The 18,326-nt window shown below is 33.8% G+C and overlaps 2 protein-coding genes and 1 non-coding gene across 3 annotated transcripts; 2 read left to right on the top strand and 1 right to left on the bottom strand.

Annotated features, from left to right (window-relative positions):
* The first annotated feature begins 8,262 nt into the window (after positions 1-8,262).
* Positions 8,263-9,503, top strand: LOC132310222 (transcriptional regulator SUPERMAN-like). The gene has a single exon (XM_059808423.1). It carries the CDS (start codon positions 8,582-8,584, stop codon positions 9,104-9,106), a length of 525 nt encoding a protein of 174 aa, XP_059664406.1. The 5' UTR covers positions 8,263-8,581; the 3' UTR covers positions 9,107-9,503.
* A 2,880-nt stretch (positions 9,504-12,383) lies between these two features.
* On the top strand, positions 12,384-12,454 carry TRNAG-GCC (transfer RNA glycine (anticodon GCC)). Its single transcript has one exon. It is a non-coding gene; the product is annotated as a tRNA-Gly (tRNA).
* A 497-nt stretch (positions 12,455-12,951) lies between these two features.
* LOC132306829 (bet1-like SNARE 1-1) lies at positions 12,952-17,703 on the bottom strand. The gene is made up of 6 exons (XM_059804399.1): positions 17,617-17,703; positions 17,303-17,360; positions 14,971-15,118; positions 13,511-13,567; positions 13,361-13,420; positions 12,952-13,273 (listed from the first exon to the last, which is right to left on the bottom strand). Exons 2-6 carry the CDS (start codon positions 17,314-17,316, stop codon positions 13,184-13,186), a joined length of 369 nt encoding a protein of 122 aa, XP_059660382.1. The 5' UTR covers positions 17,317-17,360; positions 17,617-17,703; the 3' UTR covers positions 12,952-13,183.
* Positions 17,704-18,326: the final 623 nt, after the last annotated feature.

The following is an 18,326-nucleotide window of genomic DNA, read 5'->3' as shown; positions in this document are numbered from 1 at the left end:
ATCATTATGTATAAGATTCAGTTTGTGTAGGACATATGATATAGGAAGCTTAAATAAATAATAAGTCATTCCTATTTTGTGATAACTTGATATCATATTATCATAGTTATTTCTAGATTATTTGATGTATTTCCTTAATCGTTACATCAATTGTTATATTATGTGGTTTAATGCACCGGTATGGGACGGTGGCATACTAGGGACGGATTAACTTATCAGTTAAGTCCTACCTATTTTACATAAAGGAATGGATTAACTAAAATGTTAAGTCCTACTTATATTCAAGTCAGGTCAGCTGAACAAGTTGAATGACTTATGGAGGATTAATTTATTATGTAAGGGAATGGATTAACTAAAATGTTAAGTCCTGCTTATATTCAAGTCAGGTCAGCTGAACATGTTGAATGACTTATGGAGGATTAATTTATACTGGATAGGATGGTTACTAAATTATATATATATAAGTATGGTGCCATGATATGAGCTTGAGTCTCAGGATCAGTGGTTAGGGTGCATATATTGCCAGGGATGTGTAGCTAGATATAGTGTAGTTGTGTACCCTGGTAGGTCTAGGTACTTATGCCCACTATATGTGCGTTTTGCGTGTTGCCTACTATTCAGGTTGAGACAACCCTATAGTCCAGTGAGGTTCCTTTAGTGTGTGTGTGTGTATATATATATATATACGGACTACTAGTTACTGTTGGATTAACTAGGATGTATACGTGTATCGGATCTCTGCTTGGACTATAATAGAGTAGAACTTGTTTGTGGGCCTGACCCACCATAATTTTTCAGGTGTTCGTCAAGAGTAGAAATTATTCGTGCTGAGCGAGGATCAGTCTACTTCATTCTTCCGATGCTACATAGGAGTTCCTTTATGATTCAGTTTCCTGATTTAGACAGTTATTGCTGTCATTTGTTTAGTTTGGATTTTCTAGGGGTCCACACAGTATGGATTCCCGAGTTGTATTTTGGAGGATCAGTTGTATCAGAAGAGTTTATTAACTAATGGAAATATATTCTAAGGTTTATTATTAGATTATCATTTTAGTTTCTTGTCAGCATTTTATTTATTCTTCTTTATTCTTTTGTACTCTGTGTTCGTTTATCATCAATTTGTTTTGATATCCTTGGGTATTCGGGCGTGGGCCTGGCCAACCCGCATTCGGAAATCCGAGGGTATCACAAGAACTGATCATGCTACGAAGGGCATAGAGGATTCGCGAAGTGTTCTTCTAACTACCCTTCTACAAGGATTGAGGAGTAAACTTTAAGTTATGAGCATTTGGACAGGGAGTCACAAAGCCAAAGGCGCTTAACTACTAGTTAAGTGGAGTATGTGTTAGCATGAGTTAATGTCTGTTATACTTAGTTTGAAATAGTGGATCGTTTCGCTCATGATTGTGAAAGTCTCCATGGTTTTCATCCTGGTTGGTCGGATTTCTTCCAACAAGTGATTCCATGCTAAAGAATCAGTATCATCTCTTAAACTCTACTTCACTGCTTCACTTCACCATTCAAAATTTGTGGTTATAGATGTTAAATTGTTGTGTGTAATTTAATCAATCATAAAAATCAAGCAAGTTAACCTATTTACCCCCATAGGTCATTAGAATACTGTTTCCACTGAATTACTAGAACAATTTTTGTAGCGTGCAACTCACATATATGATATCATTGTGACTGGTGGCATTCTTACCATCTTATTCTCCCAATCCTTTATTTTTGCTCCTTCCCAATACTTTCAAGACTCATCGATGGAGATTAGTATATAATTTTAAATAGTTTTCTTATAAACATATCTTACGAAAATGTTTAAACAAGAAAGGTTTATGCATTTTTATTGTTGAACAATATGAAAAATAATATATTGCATTGAATAATTGTATTAATGAAAAGTACATAAAGATCCTATTTATAAGAGGGAGTTAGGGGTAGGTAAATACTGCACAAATAAGTTATACAAGGCAACTAGGCATGTGAATGTGCGAGAAATCCTAGAGGGTAGATAAGGGATATTATATAGTACTTTGTATAATTTAACAGCCCCCCTTAAACTCGAGATAATTAAGTTTTTATAAAACCAACTTGAGTTTGGAGACGATATCATATAAGTGGTCTAACGGCAAAGATTTGGTGGAGATGAGTTACCTATGATGTAGATGAAGGCACATGGAAACACATGATTAGAGCGTTGACTATTGTTTCGGGTATGGTGCCTTCCCTGGCGATAAGGTTAAAGGAACTATGTCTAATATGGCAGTTCACTGGCACTACTGTTGGCACCGTTACTGACTATATCTAACATGGCAACTGACGTAACATGTGATATGGTAGTACTGTTGGCACCATTGTTAATGTGTTTGATATGGCAGGTAAAGACAAATTAGATGACGTGGCTTTTAGTGCTCACGTAAGGTAGACAATGTGGAACTGATGTATACTAGCGATATGGTAGTTGGATTAAAACTGACGAATGAGTGTCGTTGAGAATGGGAATGATGATGCCATCCCCGACGATGACGACAATGGAATGATCAAAAGACTAGTACCATACCTTATTGAGCAATATGGAAAATAATATATTGCAGTGATCAATTGTATTAATGAATGGTACATAAAGATCGTCTTTACATGAGAGGGTTAAGGGTAGGTGAGTGCTACAAAAGTAATTTATACAGGGCAACTGGGCAAGTGAATGTGAAAGAAAAAAAAAACAAAAACCTAAGGGGTAGGCAAGGAATATTATATATAATACTTTGTATATAATCTAACACCTTTAAACATGAGGGGACATCAATTTAATTTTCTCTCTTTGATCTTGAATTTGTATATATAAGTCGCATTGCAATAATAATGAATTTAGATTTTTATTTCATAACATTTGGACTTCCAAAAAATGTGGCTAAAGTTGAAATTTTTCTTGAGTTACAAAGGGATATAAGTTAAATTTACTTTTATACCCTCTATTTTGGGACGAATGGATTAGTGTGTTCTTGGGATGAATTTTTGGGACACACAAAGCTAGTTAGGTTTATTTACAAATACTTATTTTTTGGGGTGGGGTATAATATAAAATTTGAAAAATCTTGTGGCCCCTCCGCCCCTGGTTTCATACATATTTTATAGGCCTGTACATATATATATATATATATATTCGCGCGCGTAGCTGATTAAACAAATTTCTAGAGGTCGCATGTTCTTCACCGCTCACCGAGGAAATGTTCATGCAACAAATTAAATTAATAATTTAGAATGCAATATCTAAGCAGTTATTAAATGTAGCTGATTTATTGTTCCAATTATATATATCTATATATATATATGAATATATATGTTCATATATTTGATGTCTCAGTGCTGGCGCTTTCCATGTATACAAAGGAGCCATACATGATAGGGACCCGCCAAATAAGACCAGACCGACTTTACTATTAAAATAATTTTGGCCTGCAAGAGAGAAGTGAGAACATGAGACTCCTACGAATAATAATGTATTCTTTTTCTCAGTCTGATGGTTCAATATAGTAATGTGTCATATATATATATGTGTGTATATATATATATATATGTATATAATGTGTGAAGAGCATGAAATAGTCAAAGGGGTTTTACTCAAATGTGGAAAGGACCAAGGATAGATGTTCAGCTATGAATTTTGGGCAGTTTTACTTCAGAAAAATATGATTTGTTAATGGTTTGTCAAGACAATATTGGACTGTAGCAACTTCCCCTAGTGTTTTTTCTTTTTTTTTTTTTTTTTTTTTGAGTATTTGATATTTAATTTTTGAACACCACAACTAAGAAAATCAAGAGTAACAAAGTTGTATATATTAGAATTTTTGAATGAAAATTGTTTCATTAGTAATCAATAGGTGCCTATGTTGAAGATTGGTTAGAAATGGTTAATAAACTATGAGGATTGGTTAGAAATGGTTAATAAACTATGAGGATGCATTGGATTCCAATATATACATGAATGGGTGTGTTGGTTGAAAATGTACAATTGAACGGACATAGCCTATTCATGCAACCTATTGGAATAGATTTGTCTAGTACGTGGTAAACAGATACCATGTGAACCATTGCAACTTATTGGAGTGAATGTGTCTGTTGGTGATCAGACACCATGTGAACTATTGCATCCAATTGGAGTGGTTGTGTCCAGTGATGAAGAGACACTTCTAAATGGTTGTGTCTAGTGATGGAAAGACAAGTAATGAAAAGACACATATAAATGGTTGTGTCCAATGACGAATAGACACACCCAGTAACCAAGAGGCACCATATCTATAAATATCCCCCTTGACTGCATATTTCATTTGAACAATTGATTATTCTCTCCCTCTCTCAAGATGAACCCAACCCAAGTGGGTGTGGGTTCAAGCCATGGTCAAGTGGTCTGAACCAGTTAGGCGCAAAACCAATTTCATTGAACCATATTAAATTTGGTCCGAGTCATTTGGTTCGGATTGCACCCAATTCATTATTTATATAGTATAGATGCATTTTTGAGTCAAAGAGAGTATTACACAGAGGAGGTTCGCCGTATCCACGAATTTATAGTGCTGTTACTGGTGGATGTAGACCGTTGTATCTTAGAAGATAGACGTCACTGAGCCCGTTAGCACCATAGCGGGGCGAATCTATCTTAAGGACATAATATTCAATACTAGTCAATTCTTTATTTATTATTTATTAATTTATTGCTTTATTTTTCATATTTAATTAAATATATAGTTGCATATTTAATTAATCATTTCTTAGTATATTGTTAATTATCTCAGAGCATATTAGTATAAAGGTTGGTATATCTTAAATGTCACATGAAGCATATATTTTACTAATAGTATAATATGATTATGTGTTCAAAAATAGGAAAATTGTATGATTAATACACACATAAGATATATACATACACACATAGCCATGTGGCATGTATGTAATTTTCTTCTTTGTTTACTAATTGCTAGTGAGATTATGTAGCTTGATATACATATATATTTATATATATGGATCAAATTGATTTGATGCATCTGAGATCATGGATTTGTTAATCATCGTCACTCGTCGGCTTCCACAGTTTTGTTTTTCCTCCGCAGCCTCATACAACCGATCATAGTTAGATAATTTTGTAGCAAATTAAATTAACTATCAGTGACATCTAGCTATAGCTAGGACAATGATGTAGAAATAGATTCATATACGATTTTGATTGTCATGACAATCAAACTATCATTAGAACTGTTTCAAAAAGCACCTGTAGGTTTATTCCACGACAAGTATAAGCTACAAAAAAGGTGGTGATGTTTGCACGAGTCTAATCTTGTGTAGGAAGGTTCCTCTATTTTTTCTTAGCGACATCAACATGATAGAAAATAACGACAGTTTTGTGTCATATATATAATTTGGCCTTGCTTCCATGACAATTAAGTGTGTGTATATAAAATCGCCAATGACAAGATTGAGCATGCCTTGAAGAAGGTATATATTTTGTTTTTAAAATAAATAAATAAAAGAAATAAAAACTTACTGTTTAAAAGCTAGATAGACAGACATCTATTATGTCAATAACACCAAAAGAATATTTTATGAATAGAATTGGGATATTGATATTTTTCATCCCCGACCTCGTTTTAACTCTAAATTACACTTTTCATCTCAGAATCCTCTAAAAAGTAATAATTACTCACGTTTTTAAAAGTCTTGTTATCCGCTGCTGCTACTTTTATAATGCTTCCAAATACTCGGTGAATCCGAGGTTGAACCACAAGAAAAAAAGAAAAACAACAATTTATAGTGAAATAAAATAAAAATATTAGAAAGGTTTTTGAATATTTGTAAAGTTGATTTCAGAGAATTTATTGGAATAAAAATAATAGGGTTTCAGATATTAACACACAACAAATTAATGGTATTTGTTAACGATTTTATCTCAATTAAGACTCATACGAAGGGTGATCCCAATCGGAAGATATTGAAAGTTATTATATGCAAAATAATTCCTAAAGATGATTTCATAAAATTGATTGATTCATGGCATGACAAAACTAGTATTTGATTCGCCCCTTTGGCCGCGCATTATGTTTAGGTACACTTCTCTCGTTCCTTTGAGCACGCATTGTCGTTAGGATCGCTTTAGTAGGTACGTACATTTCCTTCATTCTTTTAAATACGAATCATTTTTTTTTTTTTTTCCTACTTGGTACTCTCACACACCCCGATACAAATCATCTTTTGGAGCATCTTATTACACTTATCTCGTTTCTTTATGAAAAACCTTTGATAACATGAATCTTTATTTCTGAATGATATCCCCCGATCAAGATAATTGGTTGAATCCCGTGAAACTATTTCATAATAGTTCATTGATATCCTTTTATATATATATAAGCAAATCGACTTCGATTGCTAGGATGGATCGTTTCATTTGCCAGTGTAAAAATATGGGATTTCATTGAGTCAAAATATTAGGAAATTTATAGTTTTGTCGTGCAACAATGGACTAATGAGTTTAAATAACATTTAACCTGTTTTCTAGTGTTAGTATCACCAACATTACGTGATCAAAATCCTCTCCTACGCAACAGGACCAGTCATAGCCAGTGAGTTAAAATCGTAAAAGTTAAAAATTAAAAAAGCAAAACTTTTATATATACATACACACATACAAACGAGACCAAATCAAAACCAGACCAACTTTTTGCTCTTTTTTTTCTCTCTCTACACAAACATTTCCCTAACCTACAACTTCTTGTATATCACAACATTTTCCTAACTTACATCCCAACTTTCTCCTTACCACATCCCACTTATTGTATAAATACATAAATAAACATATCTTAGTATAAACTGTATATCACAACATTTTTCTAACCTAAGCTACATCTCAACTTTTCCCTTACCAACATCTCAACTTTTTTCTTACCAATATCACACAGATTCATTGTTTTATCTTATCTGGGATGTACGTTAGAAAAATGTTCGGATGCTAATAAGGAAAAATTTGGAAAATATTGAAATGTTGTTAAGGAGAAAGTTGGGATGTATAGACTATGTATGTTTACACTAAAAACTAACTTACCTACATCCCAACTTTCCTCTTACCAACATTCCAACTTTTTCCTTACCAACATCACACTATTCATTGCTTTATCTTGTTTGGGATACACGTTAAAAAAATGTTGGGATGCTAGTAAGGAGAAAGTTGGGATGTACATGAGGAAAATATTGTGATGTAAGACCAACGTCCAATCATTTTCCTAACAAGAGAAATAGATGAATAGTAGTTTGTATTCTAAGAAAATATTAGGATGTACATTAGGAAAATATTGAGAGATTGTTAAGGAGAAAGTTGGGATGTATAGATTTTGTATATATGCACTAAAAATTGACTTACTCTCTTTTGTCTTTTTTGACTAAGTGACGTAGCAAACTTTGTATGTATACACTAATACGTCTTCAGTAAAAATTGATTTACTTTCTTTTCTCTTATTTGACTAATTGGCGTGGCAAAATGGTGTCCACTTATCACTCACAAGCCAGAACAAATTCCATGTTACGCTGGAGAGGATTTTGATCCAACATCACGACCCGTCGCACTGTATACATATTTATTGTACACTTTATTTTCTTTTCTTTTTTTGCATTTTTTTATTTTTAAAGGAATTCACATATATTAGGTGATATAAGACGTTACAATCATTCCTTTTTAAGACTCAGCAAACCAAATTTTCATGGACTTGTGCACCATCTCTTATTTACAACTACAGATTGACTTTAATACCATTCGTGATAACCTATCATATTTTCTCGTGGACTAGTATACACTCTTCATTTTCAGCTGAAGATTAACTTTGATAACATTCTTCGTTTTACACAATATTTGTGTTCGTGATTTTCAAAATGCTTATACACAATTAAGAGACATTCACACGTCATACATTTCTCCTCTAAGCAATATGGAACGTCTGATTTTTCTTACAGATGCAGTCCAAGAACATGATTGTGATTGGTTGTCCGCTGAACCGGACAGGATCTTAACCATGTGAGAGATAAGGTACATTATAATATTATATATTAAAATATATACATATAGTAGATATGCATAGAGAGAGAGAGATGACAAAATGAAGACCGCGTTAAGAAATGAAGCCTAGATGAAAGCTACAAGAGATGTATTGGGGAGACATATCATGGAAGAATAAATAGATTTATAATAACTATTTGTTTGCTATATATGGATCAATTAGCGGCCGGCTAACGGAATGGGTCAGTCAGCAAACATCTAAGAGACCTTGTCTCCCTCTCCACGCCTTCACTCAGCTCACAATGGCATTGCCTATGCTCTTTTATTGTCCTTTGCTTCACACCCTCTTCACCTCTCCTCCTCTATAACACCTCCCTCTCTCAAACATCTAAAATCCCCTAAATTCTTTAACAAGAAACACTTCGTTTCCGATCCATGTAGAATACCTATCCAGAAGTTTTCGCGACTCAATCATACCTAGGCTTGCAGAATAATCAAGGATTTGACCTTTTCCGAACTCTGTGTAAACTTTTCTTGATTAGTTTCACCATGGAAGAATCTGGTAATCACAAAGAAGCTGCGAACTCAAGCGAAGAAGTTGATCAACCGGAGCGAGAGAATTGCAGCGATATTGTAGGCACTGGTAGATCCTATGATTGCATGTTCTGCAAGAGAGGCTTCACTACGGCACAAGCTTTGGGTGGACACATGAACATCCATAGGAAAGATAGAGCCAAGAACAGGCCTTCTTTGATTAATTCCAATCAGCACGAAGAGAACCACGCGACGCCCATGTTCTACCATCCAATTTCAAGCTACCCACCTCATTTTCCTGCACCCCACGAAGCACTGATCAATTACCGGACATATATTCCAGCTTCCACATCAGTTTCAAGGCCATCATACTCGCACCACAAAAGCAGTGATGATCACTTAAATTCGATAGGAGAGGACTGGCGGATGAGCTTGAGCTTGCAATTTGGTTTTGGTGCTGCCCAGGCCACGGAAGATGCTGAAAAGAAGAAAGAAGAAGATGGATTAGATTTGGAGCTTCGGCTTGGTCATGATCCGTAGAGTTCTTAACTCAGTTCGCGTGATACTGTACAGCTATGTGTTCATGTTACTTGCAGGATTAATTAATTTCTTATGCAAAGACACCATTATGCAAAGACACCATTTCGCGGGATTTGTATAAAGTGGTACTTTTTTGCATAGGGTTTGCTTAATTCTGTGGAAGTCATGATGAAGGGGAAGAAATCCAGAATTGTCCTGAGGTTGGGAATTTTCAATGGATGATCATCACTTTCTGGTAACATATATATTTGTCCTAGAAGTAGCTATATATATATATATGTTGTTTTATCTCAATATTTATGCATATAGCCCTTATTTGATTAGGGATATATGAGATGTTGATTTTATTTCAATGTGTTTCTTAGCTACAATTTATATATATGTGGTTTCTAGTAAAGTGCAAGCTCAAGTTATTTTGCTGATGATATATATATATATATGAAATAAATTTGTCTACACCATAGATTGTTTGTTGAAAATAATTACCCTTATCATGCACTGAAGATAATGTTATTTGTTCACACAATTATAAGAGCTGGGACTTCTTGCCTGAACTAGTTGTGAGCTCTATCAATCTTTCGCGCTATTGTAAGTCATCGAAAGCCCTAGTTATTTAGCAACATAAATGGACAAATTATCATCCTAGGTTGATTACATATATCTATATATGTTATTTTGATCAGACAAAGCTCAGGGTTGATCAGGCTTTTAAGTCTTCCGAGTTAAGCACTCTTCAGTCAGCCAGCATATGACACCTTGTCTGTGCAATTGTTGATCGATTATCAGATGCTAATGGAATTAAATTATTTCTATTGTGTGAATGATCATAGACTTGATGTGAACTAAGGAAAAGAAGTGTGGATTATACTTTATAAATCATTTTAGTATATTTGAAACTGTTGCCTCGGATTATGGTATGGACTTGTTCTAAAGGGAGTATGATCCATTGATTCTACACTATATATTTAGGTTCAAAACTTAGAAGGAAATACTTCGATATTATAGATTATATATGCATGTCAAATTTAGAAGACTATAATGGGGACTCTATCTAGTTTGGGTTGCAGAGAATGATTCTTTGACATGGTGATTTCAATTCATAGCTTTCTTCCATGTTAAGTATTCGTCGAATAGAATTTTTCTCTATGAATGTCAAGGGAGACCCTTTTTGCCGCCCAAATTGTTCTATCTTTGTGGGGGATCAAACCTAGGAGCAAAAAATCTTCTCCTAAATTAATTCTCCGAATTGATTATCCTAAAATTATTGGAATTTTGGCCTATAATTAAGTAGGTTTGATTTTAGTTATTTTATATTTGTCTTTTCGCCATTTTTATTCATAATAGCACAATCAATTGCATTATTAAGGCATTTATACATAGTGGAAACAAGGAATAATGAGTTTACATATGGGATTATATGATTAAGGCATTTATATATACCGCTTTTCATCTTAATAAAGTTCTCTATCAGAAATGGACTGTAAAGAATGGTGGATGCTAAAATACATATTGCAGCAAAACATGTGTGTATATATAGCTGCTGTTAAGGAGTCCCGGCATGACATGACCGACATATATATATATATAGTTTCTCATGAGAAAGATAACGTTACGACATCATTTTGAATCTTCTTCAGCCATTGTGATCAAGTTGCAAAATATGGATGTCAAAAAGATTGTTTTTTAGTACCCATGGACAGTGTACACGACTCTCAGAAAACTAACAAAGCAAACCTAATCTTGCAAAAATAGGGTTTATGAAACGCTTCTATTTGTTTTATGCTTTTGTAATGGTGCCAACAATATAGGTGTTAATTAATGGCAATTCTGCTTTCTATTTTTGCTCAGAAAAGTAAATGTAGTGATTTTTTTTTTAGTTAAACTTGTACTGAGTTTGCTTTCTAAAGATATTAAAGAACTATTATGATACACAGCCCAGTCCAGACGACTACATCATATATGTGAGTAGTCGGCTGTGTCGGTGTCAGAGTAGTCGGTCTCCGGCACTTTAGAGTTTTCTAATACTAATTACTCCTAAAGTAAGCAAATAAGAATTTAGTGTAGTTTTGATTAGAATCGGCAGATGTAGCTTGACTTGGTCTCGAGAATTAACATTTGTCAAATCAAGCTTAGCTATGGTTCTTCCCGCCTGCAATTGTTTTTTTAACAAGTTATAAAACTCAAATTCTCCTAATAAAAAAACAAAGAGATGCTATTATCTAATATCAAATCACCTTAAGTACGACATACACTTGTAAAAAAAACTCATAAAATTACAGATAGACTTAACGTTTGATATTATTTTTGTACATAGCGATTGCTATGGGACTCGAATTTGTATCCTAAATTACGGTACAGTGATCGACTTCATAAATTTTACATGGCAAGGCAGAAATGATTCCAAGAAACTCATGACCGGGACTCAGAGTGATCGATGTACAGTAATTACTTCAGTGCTGTACAGAATTCTAGGTTGTTAAAGACTGTACTTAACTCTCACCATTGTTGTACCTCATATTTGAAGGTGAAAAAGGAAGTTAGTTCTTTCACTTTGATGGGAATCAAGCAGAACTTGTGATGGTGGTTCAAATGGTTGAAGGTCCAATGTGATGTTGGTTTCTATCCCTTCAACCTTTCAAATTCTACTCAAATATATATATATATATATTCCTGGCAAATTAGGAGGGGTAGGGTACTCCGACACACCAGCTCGAGGAGCGAGTGTTATACCAATTAGGTCACTAATTAATGCCTAATTTTATCTAAATATTTAAAATTGACAAAATTATAATTTTCAGTATTTTTGGAATAAATAGAATCTAAGAAACTAGGAAATGAATGGAGTTGGACCATTATATATAAGTGTATTAATTGAATGACAAAATCTCATGAAATCTTATATTATTCATGGAATTCCAATTATATTTTTAATTTAAACCCTTTTCAAATCCAATCAATTTCTGAAATCCGAATTCATAACAAACCTATAGAATTATAGAACTTCATTCTATATTAGGTGGCTATTTCTATACAATATATGTTGTGTTAGATATTCCTAATCTCAAGAAATGAATATAAAATTTCTTTGTTAAGTTACCATTTATTAAAGATGTGAGGTACAAAAGGCCAACCTGCATGTTTGGTCCAATGGTCAAGAGTCTGTTAGGGACGAAACCTAAACTTCGTGCTAGGTTTGACTTTCAGATGGTGTAAAATCACAATGGCGGCTTATTCTTTCTAATATAATTTGCATAACTGTTAGTAGGAGACTATCGAAGCACCAGTGGTCTAGTGGTAGAATAGTACCCTGCCACGGTACAGACCCGGGTTCGATTCCCGGCTGGTGCATATCTTTTTTATTTCCCCAGCATTTTTGGTCCAAACACGACCACGTGAACATCCTTTTCATCGTGGTCCGGTGTTATTGCATTTATTACATGATAATTTGAATATTCATTGGACAGCATCAGATAGGTCAAGAAAGAAAAGAAATTTCTTTTATAATATAATTTTCAATAAATTAATATGTAAGCTGTTTATAGCAATTGCAGAAGTACTCTGAAAACAGCTTTATGAATTTCTGAATAATAAAAAGAAAAAAATGAAATCTGATTTAACCTCAAAATATTAATTTATCGAACAAGCCCCGTCTGAAATCAAGCAAGAGTCGGCTTTGCCTAGCTATGCCATCATCAACTAAGCACCACGCAGACTATAAAGAAGAATAACTAAAAAGAGTCAAAATTTAAGTGGACAGAAGAAAGAGATTGACCCTCCAAACCCTTTGATGTTTGGATGGAGCCCTGTCCTGTGGGTATTAATTTTCACACACATGCACACACATCTGGATAAAAATGGGAAGAAGGTGATTCCATATTGCTAGCGTAATAATGCAAATGGCCTGGTTCTTGCTACCAATTCCACTCATAAAAATCTGAGTCACATGTACACATGATATATTATAGAAACACCAAAATATCTTACAAAGAGAAACTGATATTGGACTACGGTAACAAAGTGAAAAGTCTCCACGGCTCTACCATAAAACCAGCAGACGAATCACACTAAAAAGACTAGTTACCTAGTCAGGAAGTATATGACCAAGAAAATCACCACGAACGATACCACTAGAGAAAACATTCTTTGGCTTGATTTCTTCTCGAATACCTACAGTAAAAGAAGCTCATGGTCAGCAAATTTAGGCACGCGTCGGAACTAAATCAAAGACACTAGAGAAAATGTTATTCAACATACCATTTTGAATTTATCCATAGTGCCTGACAGGACTCCTCTTGATGAATCCATGTCGTTGCCCTGAAGGACCAAAACATGGTTAATGCAACATAACACCAACAACGATAACTACACTATGGCACATGGCATTTAAAACTGCAGAATACATACCATTCGGTCCAGCATCAGGTTATGATTCTCTACTTCCTCGTGTATATCACCTGTCATCTGTTATGTAAAAGGCATTAATACTCACTTAGAATAATTCCAGATTCGTGAAGTTAAACTATAAAAGAAGCAAATTGCAAAGGATCAACCCAGATATGCAATGAATTTGTAACATTTAAGGGATCTGAGAATCGATCTTTGTTTTGGGTGTGGAACCGGTCCATTGTAACAGTTGTATTAGAGCCAACCCGAGAGTACTACAATGTGAGTCAAGAAAAGTATCGCACTAGTCCCACATGGAGGTGTGGTCCCCTTGTAATGGCGCGAAGGTCTGGCTGAGGGAGCCTGCCAGCTTGTCAAGGACGCTTAGATGTGCTCCGTCCTGTCCCACATCTGTGTGTACTGGATGATCCTCGGGTTAATAAATGGGTGAGGAGAATCCACAAAAGACCAGTCCTTTCGGGGTGTGGAAGTGGCCCATTATGACAGCCTTCAATTTTTCTTATGTTTGTAATACCTTACGACAACATATACATGTACCACCAAGCCCTTGACCTAGGTGGTATGTCCAAATGAGTCGTACAACAAGTGTTGCCTACTTACCAAATAAAAAATAAAAACAAATAAATAACATGCAACATGGGAAACTTTGTGGCTGCAGACATTTTATTTTATAATATCTTTTATCTAATGAAACCAATCAATTGACACTTTCGCTCACCAAATCATTATAAAGAAGAGAATAGAAGTAAACACAAAACATCTCCCGTCCACCCCTTTCTCTTTCTCTTGTGAGCTCCTTTCCTTTCTGATAGGCATATCCATTTCCAACCAAGAACAGAGTTCATAAAGTTGTCGAGCTTTCTCTTCAACTTTTAAATGACAAACTAAGCACTGTGCAAAACTATCCCACTACTCCAGTGCACACTTAAAACCCTGTACCCGCCCACCTCAAATCCACCCAAAAAAAAGAGAAGAAAGTGCTACCTGGTAATGAGATACAATGGCAAACTGATAAATAAATTTAACAACAATAAGAAGTAAATAAATATGCAACTGCTTCTCAAAAATGTTTTTATCATTTAATTCTCATCCAATATTACAGTATTTGATAGATACCAGATCAAAACTTGCCAATTGGAAGGAACATGCCTCATCTAATGTTTGATAAATCATAGCACTTCCCATCCCCTTTAGGATGGAAAATACAGAATCACTCAAAGACACAGAAAAAAACTGAGTATTAGAACATTTAAAAGAACATTCCAGCCCAAAGTTGAAGGATTCCAAATTTTTCTTCCTTTTTCTCACCTTTCCAGCAACAGAAAGGCATGAACTTAACTGAATTAAAACAATGTAAGGATCATATCACCAATGCAATTACTGAATAAACAAATGCAGAACAGTCGGAAACTGCTTTGATTGCATGAACGGTCAAATTTTGAGGCCAGGAAGGAACTTACTCTTTTCAGTAGATTCACCCTATCGTGCAACCCATCTATTGCTTTATCATTGTCTTGCTCATCAATTTCATGAGAGTAAGAAGATGAGGCTCTTATACCACCCTCCTCAATGCCATCAAAGAGAGCAGCTCTACCGTTAGAGAAGTCCCTGCATGCAGGAAATCATAATAGAAGTGCTGAAACAACTGAATGACAATAACAAAATCATAATTAATACAAGTTTTCTGTCCTCCCAATAAATTTGTGGGAGATCTCAGAAAAGCTGAACATGAACTTCTGCCAAGTAGCAAAAGCTGGAAATTTTTCTTCTCAAAAAGGAAAGAAAAGAAGAGGAGAGAAACTTTTAGAATAACAAATGAAGAAATTAAGAGTACAGAAGGTAACACTCTCTTGTGTGTGTGCATGCACTGATGGTTAACTATGATTTCCAGTCGGATTGATATATTTCAGTAGGCATTTATTTCGATTAGCCACCATGGGATGGTAGCATATATATATATATATATATATATATATATATATATATAATGTGTTTCTAACTTTCTATACAGATCTAAAGTCTTTAGATCTGTATAGAAAGTTTAAACAAATATATACATGCAGGGGCAGACATCCATGGGGACCAAGGGGGGCCATGGGCCCCCAAAAATTTTGGAAAAAATCCTACAATATAGGTGTATTATGAATCATAAGTTCCAAAATATGAAGAATATTTAATTTTGGCCCCTCCAAAGTATAAAGAAACCTCAATTTAGATTTTTTTTACCTTATTTTTGGAAGCTGCCATTTGAGAAAAAATTCAATATATATATATATATAGTATTTATGTTTTTTTAAGAAATTATGAAATACTTATAATTTTTTATTATGAAATACTACGGTTTTTATATTTATTTTTCATTATACAAATTCGATTTTCATTTTCACATTACTAAATCGGCCCCACAAATTAATGTTTCTTTTTTTAGCCTATTAGTGTATACTCTCTATTTTATTTTATTTTTTTATAAGTATATTAGTGTATGCTTTCTATTACTTATATATTGACTATTACATGGCTATTTTTCACTTTACCGCTAGTATGTAACTCCAATACTACAACTTTACATATTTGCACACAGGCAGCAGACAATCATTACATTTCAATTACATGTCCCAACTTACTTTAAATTACCAATCATGTCCTATATCAAATTCTATTTCATTTACATCCTTTTTCCTACTTTTAATTTTTCTCTTCAGCCCTCAATTCTAGCAATACATAATCAGTATGCTGCTATTATCTATATATAATCTTAGTTTATTTCAATCCCATCCTTTAATTTATTTTGTAGTACCTATCATGGAACACAAAAGGAGCTTATTGTAATTGTCCTACGATCCCAATCCTATGACATGAATTTATATTTTGATTTTAAATTTTACTTATACTGCGGATATTTTTCATATAATTTTCAAATATTTCAATGTTATCCCATATGCACAATAAATCCTTGTTTAACTTCTATATTCAAGGATGACCGATGACATGTATAGAGTTCTATGAAAATGGTTCTAAAAGACCTCAGATGATAAAGGCTGGGGGCTCATAATTCGTGTGTACACATATGTATTGACGTATGGACTTATACATGCAGTGAAGTGCCTGTCGTTTATGAATTTCATGGGGCTATATGGATCGCGGTTAATGTCACCTGAAAATTGCAAAATTATGATTTCTCATACAGTGAATGACCTGTAGTTTGTCATTATCTGCTTCATATTTAAACAGGAATTCAAGCAATTAACCTGCTGAAAGTTGCAAAAGAGAAAAACATTTTAAAATAAATTTGCAACCTTCAACCTTATCCGAGAATTGCCAGGTTCACCAATGAATTCAACCCATAAGATCTCCAACCCTGGTACATTCAAATCCATCCTCAAATTCCGCAAATCCAAAAACTATCTAAGTCTTCCAATTGGGGCATTTCTTCCATGGTGAAGCTAAAAAAATAGGTTTAATTTTTGAGTTAAGCTGCATTCGATCCAAAACTACAAATGTTACTCACTAGAAACATCGTTCTCTAATTGCATAGACAGGGCATTCCATAATCTTAGAAACATAAAATTCAACGCAAGCATATAGAGAACCGATGCACCATCACAGGGACTTTGGAATATAAACAAACACGATTTGGTAGACATATAACAAAGTAAGTAGCTTCAAATTCAGATGCAATCATAAGACTACTGATCTAAATTGGATAATTTAAAATAAAATAAAATAAAATAAAAAAAACGTAATATAATAATTAAAAAAAAAAAATTAGGCACAAAGACTGGATGAACTAACCTTCTGGAATTCATGGCTAATGAGATGCGAGTTTGCTCGAACGATCTAATTTGAATCTCTGTATATAACAATGAAATCGGAACTCAGAAATGAGATTACGATTTCTAAATGAAGAAATTTGACATCAAAACATAATAAACAATCCAAATTCAGTGATGTGAACCAAAAAGAAAAGCTAGGGTTTCTTTAACATGAAAAGAGAATTTTCGAAACCGCGGTTGAGTAATTCAAGAGGTGGAGTAGAAGGAGAGAAAAATTTTCTCGGAAAACAATCCTAGCAGAGAAAATGCAGATCTGATGAGAGAGAAGTGGACCTTTGGAGGGAAGATAGAACGTCCGCTTGGACAAACTGAAGGGGATGTGGTAGTAAATACAGAGAACTGTAATTTAGTAGTAGAATATGGGGCCGAAGCGAACAGTATTTTGGAGGAGTTGTAAAAATATACTGTAGCAGATTGATTGGTGGGGTCCAATGAACGGGTGGGATCAATGGCTATTTGTTGAGAATTTTACTGTTTGTATGGGTCCCATTTATTTATTTACGAGTACTTATTTTATGACATCACTCCTCACATATAATGTCTAATTTTTTTTTTTTTTAATGGAGAGATGTTGAGTTAATGACAAATTATTAGATAATTTTGAATCATAAATATATAATAGATTAGTTAAATTCATATTTTTGGATTGACAAAACAGTCCTTCTAGAGTGTATCAATCAATATGTTATAAAAAAATTCTCAACATTAATTTTTATTGAATTAGTTTACAAAATGTCAAATATATAATTTTTTATTATTATTATTATTATTAAATATATATATAATTTATTAATATATATATAATTTATTATTATTATTATTATTATTAAATATATATATAATTTATTATTATTAAATATATATATAAGGAAAGATGTGTCTCGTCCCGAACCTACCATCGGCATCCCTATTTAATTGTATCACAACTCTTATTTTTGTTTGTATTCTCGGTTTCATTTATAACAATTGTAGCACAATATTTT

Source organism: Cornus florida, unplaced genomic scaffold (assembly GCF_030987335.1).
Source record: "Cornus florida cultivar Cherokee Brave unplaced genomic scaffold, ASM3098733v1 CherokeeBrave_3.0.0_Hap2_Chr05, whole genome shotgun sequence".
NCBI lineage: Eukaryota > Viridiplantae > Streptophyta > Magnoliopsida > Cornales > Cornaceae > Cornus > Cornus florida.
The sequence above is the reverse complement of the archived record's forward strand: the minus strand, read 5'-3'. Positions and strand labels throughout refer to the sequence as shown.